General features: G+C 41.1%; 1 protein-coding gene across 1 annotated transcript in view; it reads right to left on the bottom strand.

Moving 5' to 3' along the window:
- Nucleotides 1-1,987: 1,987 nt before the first annotated feature.
- Nucleotides 1,988-23,497, bottom strand: part of LOC127361790 (zonadhesin-like) — a 29,255-nt gene continuing 7,745 nt past the window's right edge. The window contains exons 15-54 of the mRNA XM_051396699.1: nt 23,206-23,442; nt 22,869-23,056; nt 22,269-22,389; nt 21,787-21,937; nt 21,434-21,573; nt 21,059-21,205; nt 20,575-20,697; nt 19,981-20,136; nt 18,018-18,134; nt 17,746-17,907; nt 17,008-17,226; nt 16,519-16,689; nt 16,036-16,170; nt 15,040-15,255; nt 14,153-14,331; nt 13,780-13,882; nt 13,531-13,689; nt 13,216-13,378; nt 12,668-12,771; nt 12,413-12,592; nt 12,122-12,319; nt 11,609-11,788; nt 11,266-11,457; nt 10,139-10,288; nt 9,894-9,997; nt 8,909-9,111; nt 7,381-7,601; nt 7,111-7,257; nt 6,821-6,985; nt 6,492-6,643; nt 6,128-6,296; nt 5,819-5,927; nt 5,223-5,359; nt 4,921-5,046; nt 4,113-4,292; nt 3,276-3,500; nt 3,003-3,129; nt 2,615-2,814; nt 2,304-2,515; nt 1,988-2,124 (exon numbers count right to left, since the gene is read on the bottom strand). Coding sequence (XP_051252659.1) covers nt 2,307-2,515; nt 2,615-2,814; nt 3,003-3,129; nt 3,276-3,500; nt 4,113-4,292; nt 4,921-5,046; nt 5,223-5,359; nt 5,819-5,927; nt 6,128-6,296; nt 6,492-6,643; nt 6,821-6,985; nt 7,111-7,257; nt 7,381-7,601; nt 8,909-9,111; nt 9,894-9,997; nt 10,139-10,288; nt 11,266-11,457; nt 11,609-11,788; nt 12,122-12,319; nt 12,413-12,592; nt 12,668-12,771; nt 13,216-13,378; nt 13,531-13,689; nt 13,780-13,882; nt 14,153-14,331; nt 15,040-15,255; nt 16,036-16,170; nt 16,519-16,689; nt 17,008-17,226; nt 17,746-17,907; nt 18,018-18,134; nt 19,981-20,136; nt 20,575-20,697; nt 21,059-21,205; nt 21,434-21,573; nt 21,787-21,937; nt 22,269-22,389; nt 22,869-23,056; nt 23,206-23,442 — 6,365 coding nt within the window. The 3' untranslated portion in view covers nt 1,988-2,124; nt 2,304-2,306. The remainder of the gene's footprint in view (nt 2,125-2,303; nt 2,516-2,614; nt 2,815-3,002; nt 3,130-3,275; nt 3,501-4,112; nt 4,293-4,920; nt 5,047-5,222; nt 5,360-5,818; nt 5,928-6,127; nt 6,297-6,491; nt 6,644-6,820; nt 6,986-7,110; nt 7,258-7,380; nt 7,602-8,908; nt 9,112-9,893; nt 9,998-10,138; nt 10,289-11,265; nt 11,458-11,608; nt 11,789-12,121; nt 12,320-12,412; nt 12,593-12,667; nt 12,772-13,215; nt 13,379-13,530; nt 13,690-13,779; nt 13,883-14,152; nt 14,332-15,039; nt 15,256-16,035; nt 16,171-16,518; nt 16,690-17,007; nt 17,227-17,745; nt 17,908-18,017; nt 18,135-19,980; nt 20,137-20,574; nt 20,698-21,058; nt 21,206-21,433; nt 21,574-21,786; nt 21,938-22,268; nt 22,390-22,868; nt 23,057-23,205; nt 23,443-23,497) is intronic.

Below are 23,497 nucleotides of genomic sequence, written 5' to 3'. Positions count from 1 at the left end.
TAAAATGAATCAATGTGTCAGGTTAAGTTTAGTCACCTGACAGAAACTGATAGATGAGCTCTCTCTGTATGGGAATCCAACCAAACACTCCTTCAGAGACAAATTGGACTAGATGGATTTTACCAATACTCCTTGCATGGATATCTGGTCCTAAGACATTCATTATGGTCTGGAAATAAACAGAAACAAGTTCAATAAGAACGCTACTGCAGCACTAGACCACAGCATATTACATAAATTCGAGAAAGAAAATGACAAAATATCAATAACTAGTTCTGAGATGGCTTCTGTCGTAAAACTTGCAGTGCATCCCTTTGCATACGACCACTGCACATAAGTGTTTTCACCATATTGGAGAAGGAATAACATATAAAGATAAACTATGGCATATTGAGTTTCTACATTAGTTAGATATACAGAATATTTTCCTGATTACTGAATCTGGTATACACAGTGCTGACTTTGAAGTAAGAGGCATTGTTGTTGTCATAGAATATGTGTGTTCTTGTGTAAATAATTTAACTTGTGTTTTCTATGGCTAAAACTGTAGATTATGGTAAAATGGTGGTTCAATTTTGAACAAAAAATGGTTGAAAGTGTAGATAAATGTCAAAAATTAAGAAGGAAAACTGCATAAAATGACAAAACATGCACATTAATTTATGATAAAACTAGTGGAAAAATCTAATTTCTTGCATGGAGAGAGGAGTTCATTATTTATCTCTATGCAATGATATCACACAATCTGCAGATGCAACATTTTTCCAGGTGTTGTGCTGAGTCTCTGAGACCTGATGAATTCCACGGCAAGCTTTCTGCCAACTAATCGATCTAGCCAGACCCTACAGTCTGAGAAAATTTCTGGCTGCATCAGTACAATACTAATGTTAGATTTGTAATTATTTTTATCTGGTGGTAGCAGCTTCCGAAAATCCGCCCTCTCACTTATATACACACATTTAGTGTAATTTATTAGTAAGTATAAGGTAAATGAAATCCATCTTGTAAGGCATAGCCAGTCATCAGCTTGCCATTGGCCCTGTCACTTCTCCCTTACCCTGGCCCAGACCATGCTGTCTCTTTCTTTGAGGCTGAGCAGCAGGTGTCCATCTCGGGAGAACTGGGCAGAGACCTGAGGCAGTCTGGAAAGGCAGGATGTGTTGCAAAGTTCTTCAGCAGACACATATCGCTCACACTGGCAGCTGGAGCACCAGGATCAGGCAGATAAGACCAGACATAGAAAGACACACAGCATATCAGGCTATTTACAAGATAATCATCAATATTGTCTTCAGGGTCATTTTTAAAGTAGTAGAATAGTAGAATAATTGAAAAAAATATAAGTTAGATTTACATGCCCATCTCTACATCCAGAGTTCCTCCATGTGGTCCACAGGTGATATTGCAGGAGTGAAGGGGGGGTGACACACACTCTCTGGATGCTGCCAGACGTACTTGTCCTGTGGAACACCGTCTGTTTGCCTAAAACACACACACACTGACATCTGAAAACTCTTCAAACCTTGACTTTGCTTGTCATTTCATCATTCATGATTGAAAACCAGTACAAGAGTATTTCTCCTCCATCTCACACATTGATTTCAAAATCAATTTTATAAAAAGAAATTATAAAGTAAAATCATTGCAAACAGGTCTCAGTAGGGCAGTGTTTTCCACAACTTCGATCATTTATTTGTGGTTTTCAACACAGGGGTGTATGGGTTGTTGATATGCTTGTGGGAAACTTCAACATCAGACACCTCAATACCTCTCCAGGTCTCAGGCAGACTTTCAATAAATCCACACATTCAAGTGCATGTTCATGAAAACTTTTGAAAGGAAGAAATTACAAACTCAATCCTAAAATAATATATGTGAGTAAATATATTTGGATTAACTTTTCCAAAGAACACTGTGAAAACTTGATACAGTAATTGACAGCAAAAAGAATAATATTCCTAATTTTTGATTGACTGACCTCAGGCTGGCAGTCCAATTCACTGTCAGAGGTAGAGCTTTTGAAATCCAGTTCATTGTAGAAGATAAAACCAGTTCTGCACAAACATGAACCATCGGAGTGCTGGAATGCTCGGTTCTTACCAATACAGGTACAAGAAGAAGAACCTGAGGAAACAGGTGTGAGGCGGCATCCCAATGTAATTATCAGAGATATTTTCCTGAACAGATGAACAACTCTTCTAAAACTGTAACTTGAAAATGATTTTAAAAAAAATAATAACCAACATTTAATTTGTTCAGATAAAATAATTTAATGTGGTCTCAGTTATCGTATAAGATCTAACCTGCTAGTGAGGTGGAAGAGCTGCCACAGGGAAAGCAGGCCTTCTGAGCAGGCAGATGGTTGAAGGTGCCAGCTGGACATGGGTGACAGTCGCCCATTGTTTCAGCATGAGAGAGGTTACCAAAGGAGCCGGGGGGCAGGGTACTGGTTGAGTGGATCCCATGAGACAGACATACCCAAGAGGGCAAGGATTGTTTTTGTAGTGCTCTGTACCTGTTGAATTAAAATAAATGCACACCTCATTTGGAGATAAATAACAAATTGCACACATAAATTAAGATCTGAAATGATTTGTGGTGGTGAGTATTGTACCTGGGGGGCAAAAGTATCCTGGTGGACATGGAAGGCATTGTAGGATGGAGGAGAGGTACAGACGATAGGTGCCCCCCTCACACAAACTACAGCAGGTGTTTTTGGATCCTCTGAGTCCGCTGGTGTTGACAGGCATGGAACCCCCTTCGCAGGACTTCATGGCAGAGCTGTTGGCTGGGCAGTAGTAGGGAAATGGACAGCTGTAGGGCATAGTAACAAGGTTATTTATAAAGCTTTAACCCACACCATGAAGAATGAGTCTGAACCCATTATGATTTCATCGGCTCATCAGTTAAAGCCTCTTATTACCATGTTAGTCTTACAAACATGTGTTTGCACGCCAGGTTTCATGCAAGGTTTTAGCATATTGGACCTTTCATGCACTCACAGTTGTTTGGGGTTATGGTATGAATGGGATCCCTCGGGACAAATATAACCTTCAGGACAGACTTGGGGCTCTGCAGTCTGAGGTCCACAGTATGAGCCAGCTCTGCACAGCCTCTCTGAGACTGCACCTGGATTATGAGCAAAAACTCATTACTGGAGAACCTTATTACTGTCTTTAGGGAGAAAGACACTTATTACAATAAAAGATTCAAAGTCATCACACACAAAATGTAATATGCTATGCTAACATTATAAACTGTGTTGATAAATGTACCCATGGGGCATTCATAGGAGGCCCTGCAGGGGATCCCCTCTACATTGGGCTTTCCTGTAGCCCAAGGATCTGGGCAGAAGGTTCCGCCTGTACAGGGTTCACACTGGGTGGGTGAAGCAGCTCCAGGAAGGGGTCGCTTAGTGCCTGCAGGGCAGAGGATGGGGGGTCCAGAACCACTGCACCAGAAACCAGGTGGGCAGGGACTGTTGGAGTAGTCTGTAAGCCCTGGAAAATAAATCATTAATGTTAGTTACATCACACACTATAACCAAAGTAAAAAAAAATATTGCTGCATCATCGTCCACACACATTGAGCCCTAAATAAAAATGTTTAATAAAAATATAAAAAAGTTTATCAAAAATGACTTAGGAAGCTTTTATTTATGCAAAGAAAGAAGCAGAGGGAGGGAGACCATATGCTGGGCATTAACCATTAGATAAAGTTTATATAACTTTAAGTTAAATCCACCACTGAACTACTTCAGCTTCAGGTATCACAAGTTTTATATTCAGTGTCACAATCACACTATACTCCCTTTACTCTTATCTGAGACACAGGCTCAGGCTATTATAATAGTCTGAATACATACTGAAATTAATACAACCTTGGAAGGCAATTTTCTTTTAACTGTCCTTGCAAATGTGAAAAAAAGCCACCAGAGAGAGTATTAAGGTGTATTTTACACTTCATTATAGACCCAGGATATAGCAGAATGGAAAGAGGGGGGTGGAAACACCTTTAATGGAAAGGAATCAGTTACATTTATAGATGTAATTTCAGTTCATCTTTTTAATTAGTGGGTTGTGGTCTGTTGTGTGAGATGCAGTGTTTCAGACCTGTGCTGTTACAGTGTGAACCAGGAGGGCAGGGCAGACAGTCACCCTTGCTGCCTGCTCCAGGGGAAACTCGATAGGTGTACAGAGGACATGGTCTGGGTCCTGTCCCTCCACTGAAGTCACTGCCAGATACACCATCACAGTAATGACCAGCAGGACACAGATGAAGGACTAGCTCTCCTGCAAACATTTTAGGAAGAAAAAAAGGTTTCAGATATTCAGTGCAATTGTTTTTTGCCACTTTTGTTACACTCTTGCTTATCCATTGGGGAATTTATTTCAATACTTTATTGATCCCTTTTAAGGCTGATCAAGTGCTTGCCTCAAGCTTTATTTCTGATGTGTTAACCCTGCATGAGCCCAGGCTTAATCATTATTCTCAAGGCAGAGCTCTCCTGGCTGTTTCTAATTCACAGCCTGTGGTTTTAACTGTAATCATGCTGGCATCTACTAATACTCAGTTTACACATGAAACATTCAATGACTGCAATTAACTACCTGGTAGGATAACGAGCAAGCTGCTTCCCAAGCATTACTATTAAAAATTGCTCATTTAGGTCAAAAGAAAAGAAATACTTATATAGAGAGCTCCCAAACTATACAATGTTCTCCCTGCTTTGATTGTCTGAATCAATTTATCAATCTCAGCCATTCCTTTTCATCACTACTCAGAACCAATTTGTCGAAAAAGGCCTCTTCATAACTTAATTTTGCATTCTATCCTGAATTTTTACCCTAAAAACCGGATTACAGTAGCTCTAAAAAGACTTCTAACCACTCACATACAAAGACCATTGATAGCTCATACCAGGTTTACACCAATGCTGAGATGGGCAGGATAAGCAGTCTTGTTTGCTGGCACCTCCTGGGGAAGTTCTGAAAGTGTTTGCAGGACACAACACAGGCTCCTCTGTGCCCTCAGGGCAGTAGAAACCTGGAATAAACAATACTTATATGCATTAACAATTTATTTTAAATTGTTAAAATGATGAACTCTCCAATCTCAAAAGTCAAAGAATCTAAAAATAAAATATGAAGATATGTAAATATAAATGAATCAATTACAGGTAGCATTTAGGTTGTTCTATTTTTAAAGAATTGATATAGTACCTGGTGGACATAGACCAGCACACTGCATGCCCCACTGGCACTGGGTCAAGTTAGACATTGGTCCCTGAGGGGTGAAATCTGCACTCCCAGAAACACAAAGATAGCCTGCAGCACATACACCCTGGATCCTTCCAGCCCTAACACAGGGTTAATTTACCCACAAAACCACAAGATACAATGCATACACAGAGAAACACATTTAGACACAAGAGCATTTTGAAGACACTAAAAAGTATGCTTCATTAGATAAATAGAATGACAACTACATTATTTCTAACATTTTCACCTCCCATATGTATATCTGAATCAATTATGTCCATGCACATTAAGGCCTTAATTTGGCTGTTCAGTGAACAGTGACTCCTGAACATGATACACTCCTGTACTCCTGTATTCAGCTAATTGTGAGTATAATTAAAGCAGAGATCAGTGTTTGCCTTTGAGTATGTGTCTGTATGTGTATGCATGAAGACAGGAAGCACATGTGCCTAACTGTGTGTCTGTCTGTGTATTTCTGCATGTATGTGATTGTGAGACAAGTGCACATTTGAGAGCTTATGCATGCACCCATAGGGGCTGTGATGCATCCAGTGTACCTGCAGAACTTCCCTGGAGGGCATGGTAAACACTCTCTCTCTTCTTGTAGCCCTCCCTGGTTTGAATGAGTGTATGTCCCATTAGGGCAGGGCTGAGGCACCATGGTGCCTATAAAAAAAAAGATCCATTAAAACGGAGACTGACAACATGATTTATTAAATAGCAATTACTAAAAGAGAATGTGGTTTTTTTGCAGTAAAACATACAACTTAGAGTCATTTTCAAGTATTGTTTGTGTTGTTTGTGATGGTTAATAAGCCTATACATAAATTACATTAAAGTTTCTATTCACTGAGGTTTTAGAATACCTGCAGGGCAGAATGAGTGTGGTGGGCATGGCCATGGCTCTCCTACTATGGCCTCCTCACAGTAGAATCCAGGTCGGCATGGGATGCAGCTATCTGAGCCTGGGTTCGGCTGGTACTCTCCCGTGGGACAAGGCAGGGCCAGAGCAGAGCCTTCTGGACAGTAGTGGCCCTACGAGAGAATGGAAATGACAGAGGGGCATCTGAGGGGTGGCATTCAGTGCAGCAGGACATTAATAATAAACAACACGGCACAAGCGTCTCTAGGAAAGATAATGTTAGGAAAACAATAAGAACAATGGAAAAAGGGAGGACAGGGAAGGGAATTCCGAGAAAACGAATGAAAGAGTATATGAATAACCCTTACCTTGGGACAGAGAAAGGCATACGGGGTGGTTGAAGCAAAGTCAAAAGGGCAGAAGAAACCAGCAGCACAGGGGCCACTGGGGTTGGCAAGACCCTCAGTGGAGCAGTAGTGACCTGCAGGACATGCAGTGCAGCTCTCCATGGACACACCTCCTATGACAGTAGGACAACGGATACCAGTGAGGTCAGACAAGCAGAGACAACAAAAGATCCTATTAGGACCTCTTTCAAATGAAAATCACAGCTCTTAACTAAAGATATAATATTAATATCACACAATGATTTGAAAATGCATGCAAATTTCATGTTGGGTGTAAACAGTATGTGTACCAGTGGTGTTGCCAATACTGCCAAGAGGGCATGGAATTGGGGAGAGGCACCCTGCTGGACAGTAGTGGCCCACGGGGCAAGGGCCATTCCTGGGGAAGTAGTCAGAGCTCTGCGGCGTTGGCTCCATGGCTCCACCTTGGCAGAAATAACCCTGCAAACAAGAACCTTGACAAAAATACAAACACAAAATACATTTCTTTTCATGTTACTAAATGGTTTAAGCAGTGTAAGGGTATGTACATTTTCCTAAAAGGCTACAATACTGTCATAATATTTTTGGGTCTGGTGACCTTGTGGTGTTGAGGCTCCATATGTGCTACAGTATACTCCAGAGGGGCAGGGTGTGCAGATGGAGAAAGAATGGGCTCCTGTCTGGTTGCTGAAAGTCCCTAGAGGGCAGGGCTGAGGCAGGGCTGTCCCAGCAGGACAAAAATAACCTAGGAAGAGAGTACTTATTAAATATTGGTTTATCATTAACACAGAATTAGACATTTGACCACTGGACAGTATTGATGCTACATTTAAAAATGGTTTTAAAAAAAAATTTCAACCATCCACACCAGCTGGGCAGATAGAGGGCTCTTCAGTGGCTGAGGAGGAACACATGGTCCCTTTGGGGCATATTACACAGTGGGCTGCTCCAGGGGCAGGACTGTAAGTGCCAGGCTGACAGGGCACCTCACTTGTTGAGCCAATAGGACAGCTATGGCCAGCAGGGCAGAGATAGCCATGGGAACCATCAGGCGGGGTGGGACTGGTGCTTCCAACCAAGCACACATGCCTGTAGGCATAAACAGTGAAAACAAACTTCATATAACAAATATTGCCACAAACTGCTATTAGACAGGTTGAACAATTTGTCAGTGAAGAAATATAAGTCTTTGAAAACATTGCAATGAATATCTTGACCACTGGTGTCATTAGGCCACTTTAAATTTAAAATGATGGTTATTAAAACTACTGTATTGGTTTTGCAACGGTTAATAACTTACCGCTCTTGGACTGTGCCCCAAAAAGTACTTTATTAGGCAGATTTTCAATGGGCAAAATTCCAATTTACAATAACTATTTTACTGCATTTAGACAACATGATTTGATACACTGAAACTGAAATTAGTAAATTTTCATTCAAGAGAATAAGTGCTTAATTGCTTAATTAATCAAATTTGATTAAATGAAAGTCTAACCTGTTAGACTTAGTAAACAGTTAAACACAATAAATATAACCAAGAATTAGAAATTAACTATTAACACTACACTTAGGGTGATACTTTAAAATTATACTTATTCAGTAATATAATTTCAGAAGAAAGCACTTTTAGCTGCTAAGTATAGTGTGTTTCCAGAAAAAAATTACATATGCTTTAATAACTGACAGTGATTATTGTCAGACACAATAAAACTAATGTTTTATGGCTAAAATGTCTTTGAATTGCACTAAATTTTAATTCTACTTCCCATAAGGCAAACCAAATCTTTTTATTCACAGTTTATAAACTGAACAGAAATAAACTCTGATTCTGAACCCTTGGCAGACACATTTAGTGCTCCAGGTGCTTTAAAGTGGGTTTTATCTCTGAGTATTTATTGCAGAGCATATTTGCAACCAAATGCAACATTTAGCAAAGTGTTTTAAGTGTGGATCTTGTCCTGCTGAAGACACCTGCTCCCTTTTCTGCTGTGTGAACAGACTCTCATGTAAAAGACATCTGCTGTCCTCAATAATCTTTCTGAGTTTGTAGTTTATGTGAATACTGCCTTGTGATAGATTTTTGGAACACCAAACCTCTTGCTGGCATATTGAACAGGTCCCTTTAATCCATGTATAAATCCTGTGCATAAATTCAAAAACACTTTCAAGCAAAAAGATGAAAACACTTTGCATTAGAAATTAGGAGATACTGAAAGAGGGAGATAAAGAATGGGAGAGATAAGAGAAGAAAAACTATTTCAAAGCAAAACAATTTTCTTGTCCAGTTTCTATTCAGGTTCAGATGAAAACAGTCAAGTGAAAAACATGAATAAAACTGTGTCCACTCAGAGTGGGGAGTTTTGAAACTGAAAAAGCAGAAGAGCAGAAGTGTTTACCCAGCATGACACGGGAGAGCATCTGAGAGCTCTGCTATTGCAGGCCTGTCACAAAACAGTCCTGGAGGGCAGGGTGGGCATTCATCAATGCGCTTCAGTCCTTGGGAGATGGAAAGAGTTCCTGTGGGGCAGGGGAGTGGATAGCCAGTGCCAGAGGGGCAGAAGTGGCCAGAAGGACAAATATGGCCTCTGGTCGAATTCCCCTGAGAAAACAAAAAACATGATAACATCAATCAATGTTTTTCATGTTATCATATCTTAAGAATGCATATTATGCAAACCATGCATGCATTAACCCATTTTAAAGTCTACTAATGCCCTGAGGTCTCTCAAGGCTGAAGTGTTTATTACACCCCATAATACAAAATGATATCAGAGCCTTACTAGGAGTGGGACTGAAAATATGATGTGGTAGGATCATGTGGTCATTTCATTAAAAAAACGTATTCTCTTTAGAATAGAAATGGGCTCAGCAATAATGCAGTATTTCTATGTTATTATGCAATATGTTGTGTGTGAAGTTGACATTTTTTCCCTAGGGGGGATATTGAGGAAAGCTAATGGAGTGACAAAATTGGGGAGCAGAAATGTGTTCAAAAATTCTATGGTAAACCCACAATTAGCTTTTTAATAATTCTTGTGTATCACTGGAAATATAGGCTTGATGGTAGCGTCAAAGCACCATCAATAACCACAGCACATTTCCCGTAAATGCGGCCAGTTCTTATCTTGTGTACAAAGCTAATGGTGCTGTTTGAAGAAATATATTGGGCTGAAAAACAAGAAAAGCAAGGAGCATGAATGTGCTCAGTCAATCTAATCTAATCAATACTAATCACATTTTGATTATATTTCTTGTGGACAAAGGGAAATTTTGACATGAAGTTTCATTAGATGGAAGGTCATCAGGTCACCAATATCATTTTGAATCCTTCTCTGGGAACAAGGACCTGCTGACCAACATCCCCAGGTTACAGACCAACACCTGATACTCAGTGGAGTTAGGACTGGTTGATCCAGCAGGACAGTAGAACCCGGCCTCACAGAGTCCTGTTGGCTGGGACAGACCAGGTTGAGAGCAGAACATTCCTGCAGGAAACACCAACAGAATAAAGAAATCCTCATAAAGACTTGAGACACACTGATTTGACTGTGTACAAGTATTTCTTTTTTTATTTAATTAGGGTTAGATTGTGACGATGTAGATCAAGACACCAATCACTTCCATACCAGCAGGGCAAGGCAGGCAGGCCTCTGGACTGGAGGCTCCAAGCTGGCTCAGCACAGTGCCAGGTGGGCAAGGGAACTGCAATCCTACAGTCAGTCCTGGAGGACAGTAGTATCCGAAGGGACACAGTGCAGGCTGTACAGTACCTTCGACTGAGCCACACCAAGAAGGATTAATAAACACAGATGATATCTGCTGAGACCAATAAAATTAACAGCAAAGTCTTTGACTTTGAAAAGATACAACTTCATAATTAAAGACAGTCTGACACTCTGACACTGTAAAATCAGTTGTCAGTTAGATTAACTAAGGTAAAGTGAGGTGTAACTTCTATTTTAACTTGACACGTATCAGCTCTGCTTCAATTAGTAAAACCATGTGCTTCCCAGAATGACTTTGGACAATCCCCATAGAATCGGCGTGAGTTTGTTCTTTTCATTAAAAAGTGAACATATGGGCTTGTAAATATTCGGTAGGTAGCTTGCCAAGGATTTGTGTCCTTTCAACATGCCTGTGATCAAAGCTGTGTCTGTTATTAAAACAACTTATTAAAAACATATCCTGTGGCTGTACTGCATGCTAATCTTTTGTGACTGCTGGAAAATAAATAACAATGTCTACCCCCCAGTGTATGGGTTCCTCTCTGTATGATTGCTGAATATAGAAAAACTTGCAGAAGATAAGTCTAAACAGAGATTTTTAGAAGCGGGCCTCCCCACGGGGGCTCTAAACTGTTTGAGGGGAGGCTCAGTGAAGGAAAGTGAACAAAATATTACATTAGTTATTAGCTATCAAAACGCTATCACATAGAATCGCCCAAATGTGTGTCATTTAGTTAAAGAGATAGTTCAGACATATAGTAGATTTGGGGAACTTGTACTGTTTTTCCCACTTTCCCAGAGTCAGAAAATAACAAATGCTTTACAACAGACCTTTTTTATATATTTGGTGTAGTCTGAAGTAATGTCAAACAGCAATATTAGGCTATCTTGTCTCAATTGTTGAGCTTAAATAACATAATCATGATCCCATAGGCATCCAAGAATTGAGCGAAACTAAACAAGTCTGAGGGGAGGCGCACAGTCTCAGACTTCGAAACCCGTGCTCTAGGATGATCTATGTTTCCTACCTTGACAGTAATATCCAGGGGTACAGGTGGTACAGTTGTCGTGATGTGTGTTGCCTGTCTCAGAGCTAAATGTCCCTGCAGGACAAGGCATGGGGACTGGTGTTCCACTGGGGCAGAAGAACCCAGCTGGGCACAGAGCCTCATCTGCTCTGCTAGAGCCCCAGTCACAATAAAACCCTGCCCAGCAATCACCTAGAGCACAAAACGGAAAAGAACAGATGTAAATGGAGGATATTATTTTTTTAAATTAATCAAATCAGCAGCATTCAAAATAGAAACTTACTGAGAAACCTTAACAATAATTTTTTATCCAAGGACTTAAGGTGTCTTTTATTCCATTTACCTGCTCTTAGCCCCTGTTGGCAGAATATTCCACGTGGACAGAGAGATCCAGTTCTGTTGTCAGTCGGGTTTGGTACTGTAGCACCCATCAGACAAAGAAATCCAGCAGCACACACTCCTGAAGGCTCAACCAGACCTTCAGACCCACAAAACTGACCTGCTGGACACACTAGGCACTCACCTGCAAACACAGATTGACAGCTTTGACCTCAGTCCAAACAGCAAAACAAGCTACCTGCCAGGACAGCTCAATCATCAGATCTGAGATAGTTGCACACTGCTAGAAGTGCCAATGTCTTAAAGCAAACTAAATTAAGGAAGATTGTTTTAAGGGAAAAAAATACTTTCTGATTTAAATAATCAGTAGTTGACTCAAGAGTTACAGCACAAAACTTTTGCCTTCAGTAATTTACCCTCCTAACAAGTCTTCAAATTATTTTCAAAGAAAAAACAGCCAGACAATAATGCAACACTTCATGTGTTATTTTGTTTCACAAAGGTTCTGAGATTTTACCTGTGGTGGTGAGACCCTGACTAGGACTGTAGGTGCCTTTGGGGCAGGGGAGAGGCTGCCTGTCTGGACTTTCCCTGGGACAGATGTAGCCAGCAGGGCAGGGCAGAGGGCTAGTGTGGCTGGGACTCAGGGACTGGCAGTGGAACCCAGGAGGACAGGGATTACACTCTCTCTGGCCTGATAAATCCTGGAACCAGCCTGGCAAAGAAATTCAAACACTGAGGACGTCTTCAGAGAGGACAAGGGAATTTGTGTGTGAGTTAAGTTAATATAGTATAATGTCTTGTTTACCAAAAGGGCATGGTTTGCAGTCATCTTTGCCTTTTCCTCCAGTCTCATTTTGGTAAGAGCCAGCTGGGCAGGGTGAGGGCACACTGCTGCCCTCTGCACAGTAGTGGCCTTCTGGACAAACACCTCCAGATACACTTGACATTGGAGTAGCAGTATGGGATCCCTCTAGGCAGTAGAAACCTGGGGAGAAACACTTCAATAAAATGTTTGAAAAGCTCACACTAACATAACTAGATTCTCAGTCTTACTTCTGACCTGGCAGGCAGGGTCCAGAGACTGCAGACAGGCCAGTCTCTGAACAGTAGAAGCCAGGACTGCAGCTACGACACTGAGACTCATCCACAAGCCTGCTCTGCTCACTGTGAAAAGATGTGAACATTAATTGTAATAACTATAATCCCCAATGGTAGTCAAAACATTCCATGTAATTTGGAGAATAATTGCTTAGTATTTCATTCCAGAAATCACTCCATGCCACTACCTTACATCATTTGAAAGAATAACACTTCAAATTACATCTCCTGTTTCATCACAATGGTATATTTTACACTAACAAAGCATTAAGTTGAACATGGACCATTACCACCTTGAATGCCTGTGGATTACATCTTACAAATTCTAATATCACTACTAGTGTGTGAGGTATGTGTGTCACCACACAAAGTTATACTGTACTGTACTAGTACAAAATAGTACCAATCCTACTATGTTGTATAGACATTATGGTTTGCGGTAATAAGTGATATGAGTAGTAGTGATCTAATTCAAAAGTTAAGTTTACAGAGATATTACAGGATATGCACCTGAATGTTCCTTTAGGGCACGGTTTTGGTACAGATGTCCCCACAAAGCAGAAGAAGCCAGGAGGGCATTGGAATCCACTCAGACTGTCTAGTGGTGAAGGTTCAGAGGCTCCCCAAACACAAACAAATCCTGCAGCACATGGCCCACTGGGGAAAGTCCTCCCTTTAAACAAATAACATTCAAGCAAGGTTTTTTATCACCAGAGCAGCCATTTACCTCTAATTGTCTCTGGAATACATCACTAAATTTATACTGAGGCTGCAACATAGATATCTGTGAGAAATAGATGAAAAGCAACTGATAGGACATTATACCTGTTCCTTTACAGTACATCCCAGGGTCACACAGTGAGCATTGCGATTCCTCAACCAGACCTGATGTATTTCCATAGGTTCCTGCTGGACAGGGATGTTGATTTGTTGATCCACTGGGACAATAAAATCCTCTCTCACATGGAAGTGGGAGCGTCATTCCTGATGTATGGACACAGTGCAAAATACATTTATGTTCCCGGCTGCTAAATGCTTATGTCATCCAGCGATTTGTCAACCCATCAGCTTTACCTTGATCTTGACAATAGAAACCAGCAGGGCATGTCTCGCAGCTGCCCTGGCCTTGTCTGAGCTGGTAGCTGCCTGGAAGGCAGGCTGTCTGTCTGGCACTGCCCTGAAGCAACCATTAAATTAATTTGATTAGACTTTATATCTGGGGAATAACATTCATCAACAGGTATAATCATGGTGCAATGATAGCATTGGGGACAGACAAAACACAGGAAGAGGACTGGGACAGTCAAGAAAAACAGGAAGAAATTCAATCAATTGTCTTATAGTAAGAAAACCACAGCTGGTGAGGAAGGCTCATGCAGAGACATCAAATACAATATTCAGCAAGAATGACTGACAATAGCTTGAAGACTAATACTAGATGGTTGACCTTCTCACAACAATGTCCCACTGAGCAGACATGCTGTTGTGGTCTCTCAGAGCTCTGTCCCTCAGGACAGTAGTAGCCTTCTGCACACTGGCCACTTGGTTCAGCTATACCTCTCTGGTGGCAGTAGTGACCCGGAGGACACAGCTGACAAGCCTCGACTGTAGATCCACCAACGGAACCTGACGGGTAGCACACAATATACATAGGAATTAGAAAATAATTCACAAATTGATATACTTTAAAAAGGCTTGAATTGTTTGGTGTTTTATCTATAAACAGTGCTTATTGACTTGCAAAAAAAAAAATCATTTCGTAAGTTAATGTAATGAAAGCATTAAAATAGATAACAATGTTAATTCAATGCAGAGAACATACCTATTCCCTCATCAATTTCTAATTCATAATCATACAAAGAAGCTACAGAACATTTTAATAGGATTCTAGTTGTCCGCCGCGAGACAAGAATACAATTACACGATTAAACTGTTTTGTGACTAAAATTATTCATAGGTGCCCAAGGGAAAGAAAAAAGGCTTCAATGGAAGTTTTCATATTTCTACGCATCACTGAACTGCACAGATAGACACCAGTTCATGTAAGGACCTTAGCAGGAAAAACTGACAATGTGTGCAACAAAGAGGATTAGGTGTTATGTTTCTCAGTTTAGTATTGTGTCTGATTACTCATTCATCATTAATTCATGCCATGGCCTTAAAATGGGTGGGGAATACTGACTTGTCTTGAATTGTTTCTCTATTCAAAGGAAGAGAAAACATGCAGCACACAGCTTTCCTTTGATAATTACATTGTTCAACAATCAAACAATAAATGAGATTATTAGCTGAACCTAAGAATATAAACTATATTACAAAAGAGCAGTTTCTCACTTTTTATGGTTCCAAGAGGGCAGGGCAGAGGAAGAGGAGTTCCAAGAGGGCAGTAGTGTCCGGTAGGGCAAGGGAAAGCATTAGGGTCTGAAGAGCCTTTGGGGCAGTAATAGCCTGCAGCACAGGGCCCTGCTGGGGCATCTAAACCAGTCTGGTTACAGTAAGAGCCAGCCTCACAGGGCTGTGGGTAGGCAGAGCCTAGGGGACAATAGAAACCTGAAAAATAGCCACAAAAACAATCACTGAAATAAATCAACTTCAGAGAAACCAAAAGTCCAGTCAAGAGGATTACTGTTCTTATGCACACACTCCCCCTAGAGATAAAGGATTTTCTCAAACTCTGAACATTTTATTCCCACACTCTTATTTTCAGCTTCTTCTATTTACAGTTAACCCACCAGATTTTTTTACGTTCCAGCAGGCAGTAATTACTTTGCTACTGGAATTTAAATGTGTTCCTTCCTGACATCAGCTGTTATTTCAAGCTACTGTTTTATGCGCATCACCACCCAACCATCTCCAGCTCTTCAACAGGGAAGTCCAACTCCAGCATTTAGACTTTCAGGTCATCAAAAAGGGGAATTTGAACCTCCGGGGGTTTACCGGCAGGAGGAATTTGCATGACCATCAGCAATTATCTTGTGCCTTCACTGATTTACTGTACAATGAAGATATTTTCATGATGGGGTGTAATTGAAAAAGCCTTTTCTGCAACTCTTGACTTTTTTCTTTTTTACAAAAAAAAAAAAAGCTGGTCATTAGTTCTTGTGCTATCCCCTCATATTTTTTCTTAATAGTTTCCAAATAAAACCCAGAAGAAGTGATATTGTAACTGGAATATACTGCACACACTGGACAGATGAAATCAGTAAGATGTCACAGCAATTACAGTAAGTGGGACTAGCATGTCATGAGCAAGGAAGATAACGTGTGTGCCTGAGGGAATGATCAAAGTATCACATCAAGTGCACAAGTTCACTGTCAGGATTTACCCACCCCTGGGGCATATATCTCCTCTGTAGGTGGAACATGCATAATGTGGACTCTTGAGATATGGTGGAGGGTGAGTCACAAGATGGTCTGAATCTGCCGGTGGCGCCACTACCACTTCGATCCAGCTAGTGTCCCTCCCTATAATAGAACATGGCAGATAAAGCATGAAAGATGTCTAAGTTAATATCCTTGTCACACAGACAGGAAACCAAAGAGGAGCCACTCTTCTCTTTCTACATGCTGATTTAACAGTTTTGACTGCCAAGGGAACAACATCTTTTTTACAATGCAACACTGTAAGGCAATGATTAATTGTGGAATACTTTAAGGGAAGGTCAAACTGAAAAGCAGCTTCTCTGTGGGATGTTTATCACAACAACGTAAAGGCTTTACACTCTGGTTGAATAGTTTGAAGAAATTGATGTACTGTCCTTTCATGGGAAGCATTTACTGTGTTATTACAAACTGAAGAAACCCATATTTTACCAGAATTACTGGAGTTATTGAAGCAGGACAGATTGTGCATCCAGAAGGCGGTGCCTGCCTTTGTGGTATAAACCTCCAGTATTTCACAAAGACAGCTGAACAAAGAGGAGTTGGCTCGGGGCGTGGGGCTATTGGCACCTCCAGAACAGAAGAAACCTGCAAAACACAGTCCTAACATGGGGGTATTAGAAAAGGGTTACAAGCATGTGAGTGAGTATCTAACGCATTATACAGTATGTGATCTTGGCCTTGATAATCAGACCTGAATTGTCATTTAGTTTCCCTTCATTACTTGTTGTTTGAATCCCCAGAAAAATGTGTTAATGTGGGCAGCGATTTAGGGGGCTTGAAACAGGCTAATGTGATGTCTGGCAGTATAAAGCTGAAACATGAAATGTTGTGAATTTTTCTCAATTGGCCCTCATTACTCACTGAGCAATCGTAAGTCTGACTGTCCTTGACTAATGGAAAACCTGGTAAAATCCCCACCTGTGGGCTGGGAGGCTCCAGAACTGAGGCAGTATTTCCCTGGGGGGCAAGGGTGGCAGTGAGATGGAGAGGAAGCTCCAGGCTCTGGGAGGAAGCTGCCAACAGGACAGGGTTTGGGTGACCCACAACCCTGAGGACAGAAGTGCCCCATGGGACAGACATCTCCGTAAGGCTGGGAGACAGGAGAAGGCTCAGTGGACCCCATGGAGCAAAAATATCCTGCAGTAGACAATGTGGTTAAACATCTCACTGAAAACACTGCAACATTTACAAGTATACATTAACCGTGTTATTCAGGGGAAACAGTGGCTTAAAGGGAAACTTTGTTCTTTTTCAACCTGGATTTTCTACTATGTTTTTGTAACCAAGTGACTAAGGGGGACAACAATTTTTGAAACTGGTCCAGTATTGAGCGAGAGCACTGCAGCCCTGAAGCGGGCTGTGACATAATCCTTCTGGGCAATAGTGTAATGTCAATGACCCTACAGAGATAGACCTGTTTATAAAAGAGTGAGATCCTGTAAAAAATCTCTAAGGTAACAAAAACAAAACAATTCTCATTTTCAGGTGATTAAACATGCCTATGTTCCATTTTAGCCAATAGAGCCTCCTCAGTATTACAGACTGGGCCTGGTTGAAAAATATATAATAACTTTACCTTTAATACAGTGCAGAAATACAGTATAATGAAAAGATACTCTCATGGTTCATTCCCATCGTGATGCAGGACTGTCAGACCTGGGCTGCAGGGTCCAGACGATTCTGTCAGAGCACTGTTGTTACAGAAGGAGCCAGAGGGGCAGGGGGAGCAGTCAGTCAGGGACGTCCTGCCAGCTGATGGACTGACACTGCCCATCGAACACGGAGATGGCACAGATGAACCCTCCATACAGTAGAAACCTGGGCAAGGTGGTATGTCTCATTTAATAATACATTTCAGTTCACCTTTGTGTATTTTGGTAGTGTTTATACTACAAATGTGAGTGCACAGATTGTGTTGTTTTAATTACCTGGTGGGCAGGTGATACAAGTGGACTGTCCAGAGGAAGACTGAAAAGTGCCAGGGCTACAGATGGCCGGCTCAGCACTACCATGTGGGCATGTGTGGCCAGGCGGGCATTGACATCCTGTGACACAGTCAGATAAAGTTCAAACTGTCATCTGGTGCCTGCTTGTGTACAATGAAAACAAGAGTAATGTGAATATAAAATGCAGTACTAATGTGTTATAGCCTTTTAAATACATTTATGTGGCAATTATCCACAAAAGAAAGCCTGGTTGCTGTATTTCACCATGCCCGATGTGGTACCATGGAAACAAAGCAATGAAGAAAACAGTGACTTTAAGTAGTATTCGCCCTGTAAGAAAATCCTGTGGGAGGCAAGGAGACGAGAAAGCAGGCTCAGTAGCAGGTGCCCTGACTCTGACAGCAACAAGCTGGAGACTCTTTATAGGTTCTGGGCCATTTCATGCTCAAATTAGCAAAACGCCTTCTCGATCAAAGGCGAAAAGGGGACACGGAAGCCTTTCAAAGAATCTCTAGGTGTGCATGTAATATACAAGAAGGAGGAAAGCTCACCTGAGGCATAAAATCACCTCCATGGTGCAGGTAGAGTATGGTTTGTAAAGTAACTGATGAGTTCTAATACGCATCCACAGAACCACTTACTACACCTCCATTTAGGGAGCACACACAAATAATCACTAATAAAATAACAAATATAACACTTTATAGTTACATATTACATTTACATTCACAGACTTACTACAAAGGTGGTTTAAAGTTTAACAACAAAAGCAATAAATGTGTCAAATACACGTTTTCTAGTTTTGAAGTTTTGAAAACATATTTCAAGTTATCTGTATCAACAAAAAGGAAAAGTGGTGTCAAATTATGAAATAGTCACTGTCCAATGAAAAACCATGTATCTCCAATGTTGGTTATTTTCAGCTTTTCATTATGGCTTAAAGGGTATATATAAGATATTTAGAACATTAATATAGCAGCAGACAACTATTTGCTATGTAAATTAATAAATATATATAAATATATAGTGGAGTGAAGGCGTCCTGAACCGAGAATGAGGTCACACTCCCTCTCCCTGTGTTGATCGTCAAGAAGTGATCTTCAAGAAGCTCTCCATGTGTAACTGTGGCTTTGAGGAGAGCATTCGAGATCTGTTTTTCTCATCTTTCTCAGTGAATTAATTATTTATTTCAACCAAACCAGTGTTGGTAAATGTTGGAAACACTAACAAAGATAAGGGTCAGTTTTACTTTCTGTCCACTTTAAATGAAGTTACAATAAAGTGCAAGTTAAAATTACCACTTTTGTCCATGGAGTTTGGTGGCAAGCAAAAATAACAATATAACGGTTGTTTCTGGCTAAACATATGGTCCATCTCTGTAGTGATCTTTTCCATAATTTTGTCAGACACTTAGAGTAACAATCTGAGCCTATCAGTGGCAAAAACCAGCACTGGACATATTTTGACTGGTGCAAGAATTACATTGTGGCCATTAACACATGAGTTAAAGGGTTTATTTTTGATTAAATCAGCATTGGTGATTGTTGGAAAGACTGTGGAAGGACTAACAAAGGTGTTTTGGTGAGTTTTACGATATTCAGCGAGGTAAAATAAGACATAATTTAGTTTAATTATAACCATATCAAAAATGTTTTACAGAGCATGTTGTCTCTGCTAATTGCCATATAACCTGATGTTTATATTTAGCATCATTCCAGAGGACAACCATTTTTGGTTTATAGTATCTACCTTCGGTCAAAATGTGAAACATCATTCATATATGAAGTTGCACTACAGTACCAAACTCATCACGTGAGCATAACTATTTGTAAACCAGACGTAATGTACATGATCAGACTTTGTTTTAAAAAAAGAAAAGAAAATGATGAAGTGCAAAGACTACTGTGGTTAAACCTGAGCTGACCCTACATGATGTGTACTGTACCTGGCTGATGTCCAGACACTGATCCCGGCGGACAGAACCACCCTGGGGGACAGAGGAGGTCGACAGAGGTCTGAGCCCACGAGGGGCAATAAGAACCCGGGTAACAAGCTTTACAGTCGGCTTCAGACTCGGCCGCAGACCTCCCCAAGAAAGTACCTGAGGAGACAAATTATCATGTGAGTAAAAATAACTTCCAATCTTTTCCAATTCTTTTCACTTTTTCTCTCCCCGACACACAGAAGCAAAAAAATATATATAGCATGGGATAACAGTGTCATGTATGCGCACTATAGATAGCTCCATTTATTCACTTGGTTAAGTAGCTAGCTGACCATTATGACAGTGTTATTGGATTCCTATTAAGTTTTACAACCTCCTCTAAAGTTCTGGGTACATTAAGCCATTATATTGTACCTCTGGGGGCTTTATGGTACTGTACAATACCTTTGGAGGCAGTGTAATAAAAAGCAAGAGGTCAGACACATCAGATTATTCAGGGAGATGGATGGGGGCTATTTCTTCTGTGTAGAAACATATTCATGATACATGGTAACAGAAATAATTCCTTCTTCTTTCACAACTCTGGTTTTCTACCTGGAGGACAAGGGCTTGGCTTTGCACTCCCTTTAGGACAATAGTGGCCTGCAGGACACACATCACCATGGAACTGACCCAGGGTTGAATTGCCAGGAAGTGGGAATGGAGATGTGGTATCTCCTGTAACAGAGACAATAAACCTTTATTGGATGTCATTACTCATTAGGTGTCTGAGTGAATTAAAAGGCCAGAGCCATTTTCTGCAATCCCAGGGAGAAAAATACCACTAAGAGAAAGCAATGGGGACTGGTAAATGTTCTGTGGAGACCTCTCCAGCACTGTGGAGTCAAAGGCCATGAAAATGTTAAGTAAAAACAGAAGAGCACTGAGGCAAAATGGTGCACAGCACAGTATTTTTCAGGCTCCTGTTAGATTACCCTTGGGGTTTTTTTTTCGAAACTGTTTTTTTCTAAAACAACCCACAGTGCATGTTGCCATGCCTTTATTAACACTACATAAAGGGAAAGAATCAGACTGTAACCTGTGGTATTGCCCTGAGGTGTGGCCGTTCTGGATCCCTCTGTGCAGTAGAAACCTGGGTCGCAGGGTCCAGATGGGGAGGAAAGGCCAACCTCAGCACAGTAATGGCCAGGCACACAGGACTGACATACTTCTATAGAAACTGCCCCTAGAACACAAAAAATAGTAACAAAAATACAACTCATATGTTTGATTGAAATGATCAAATATAGCATGAATTAGGGTTAAGTGAAATAATTCCACATCATTTGTTTTCAGTAATTATTTTATGATGAAGAAGGGTGGGAAATTCTTACACTGATTACAAAAAATTACACTTAATACTGCCAGTTTAATTTAAACCAGCTATGTGTAATCATTCAGCATTATATGTTACCTTCTATAGAGCTGAAGGTGCCTGCTGGGCAGGGAATCATATAGCTGGTACCCTGGGGGCAATAGGACCCTGCAGAGCAGCGGCCTCCTGTCGGGCCCTCCTCTGGCTGGGCAGAAGCACAACCGTGGATACAGAGGTAACTAGGAGCAGAGAGATGATGAGGACAGAGACAATGGGGAGGGGTATACGGGATTGTAGAAAGTGATAGATGAGAAAGACAGAGGCAGAGACAGAGCATAAGGGAGGTTTAATTATAGACAAGGGATACAGAATTAAACAGAAACAGGATGTCATATCTTTCATAGTCTATCGGTGAACATGATGAAGTGTGTGTTCAGTCTGCCTGTGTTTACCCAGGAGAGCAGACCCCAGTGGGAGCAGCCAGTCCAGAGGAACTGCAATATCTCCCTGGAGGGCAGAGCTCACAGCCCGACTTATTGGACAACCCCATCTGCCTGCTGAAGGCACCAGCTGGGCATGGGAATGCAACACCAGACTGCGTTCCTGTAGATAAATAGCACATAATATCTACAGATGGTCCAGGACTAAACATCACAGAACAGTTTGTGAGGACAATCCTTATCTTGATTATGCTCTATAGTGTCCATTTGCATAATGAGAAAGCCATTTAATGTTACAGCCACTTCAGGAACAAGAGCAATATTCATCAACATTTTGCATGCAATGCAACACATTATTAGATAATTAATCAATCTCACAGAGCCTGCAGCATCACTTGTGTCCCACATATGTATATTTATATCTGATAACATGATCTTATAACATTGTACGTTTGTAATGAATGTGTTAGAATAGCTGCACTATTGTAGCCTACCTGGTGGGCAATAGTGTCCTTTAGGACACAGCGTGGGAGTGTGAGTCCCAGACACATGCCCAGTGTCAGTATCCACTGAGCCGGCACAGTAAAATCCTGCTGGACATTTAACACACTCTGCCTGTGGAGGGGTAAATTATGCACATCATTTTTTTCTGCACAGTACAAACAAAATTATGACTACAGATGTTCACTTATATTAATGGACATGAACACTTTAGATGCTTTGTTGGAGATTTTAAATGCTGAACTATAAACTGTATACATTACACACAGATGTTGAAAAAGATGAGCTTACTGGTGCATTATCTCTTTGCTTGCAGTAGAGCCATAACTTCCCACATGTGCAAATAATAAAGCCACACAATCCATTAAAACCCCATCTTTTATAGGCCATATACAGTTCTCTTAGCACTACTTTGGATCCAGTTTTAGTGTTAAAACATTTTTCAGTTGAGTGTATCAAGCCATATACTGTGTAAGAGAGTACAACAATTACTGCAGGTTATTTTAATTGTGTCATATAGTAGGTGTACCTTGCCATTGAGACTGTAGGACATATCAGGTTATTAGCAGACTATTAATTTGCATCTTTCTCACCTGTCCAGGTAAATCTTGGTAGGTCCCTGGTAAGCAGGGAACCTGTCTATCAGATCCAGGTGGGCACATGTTTCCAGGTGAGCAGGGTATAGAGGACTGCTGGCTGCTGTTTTCTCTACCTGGACAGTAAGAGCCAGCTGGACAAATATGAGAAGGGAAAGAGAGCCCTCTGGTGACACACAGGAAACCTGCAAAACAAAAGGAACACCACATTCATTGTGTGAAGGGATTATCCCCAGATAAATCACGTTATGTAATGGAAGCCTTATCTTTTGGCAGATAAAAAGACACATAATTAAATTCTACTGCCTGCAACAGGTGCTAAGGTGGTTCCAACCTGGAGGACAAGGCAGGCAGTCGGAGAGATGACTGTTTCTGGTTTTGTTGCTGTAATGTCCTATGGGGCAGGGCAGTGGTGCTGAGGAGCCCTGGGGACAGTAATAACCTTCAGGACATCTGTCACCTGTCGTCCCTCCATCCTCTGGTGTGGGTGACCAGGCCCCAGAGAGACAGTAGTACCCTGCACTACACTGGCCTGATGCAACACCCTTCCCAGGGGAAGCACAGAAGGAGCCTGGTTTCATGGGGAAAATAAGTGAAATAGAAGATGACCCTGAATTATCCTGCAA

The sequence above is a fragment of the Dicentrarchus labrax genome, unplaced genomic scaffold (assembly GCF_905237075.1).
Source record: "Dicentrarchus labrax unplaced genomic scaffold, dlabrax2021, whole genome shotgun sequence".
NCBI lineage: Eukaryota > Metazoa > Chordata > Actinopteri > Moronidae > Dicentrarchus > Dicentrarchus labrax.
Note: the sequence above shows the minus strand (reverse complement) of the source record. Positions and strands in the feature narration are given on the sequence as shown.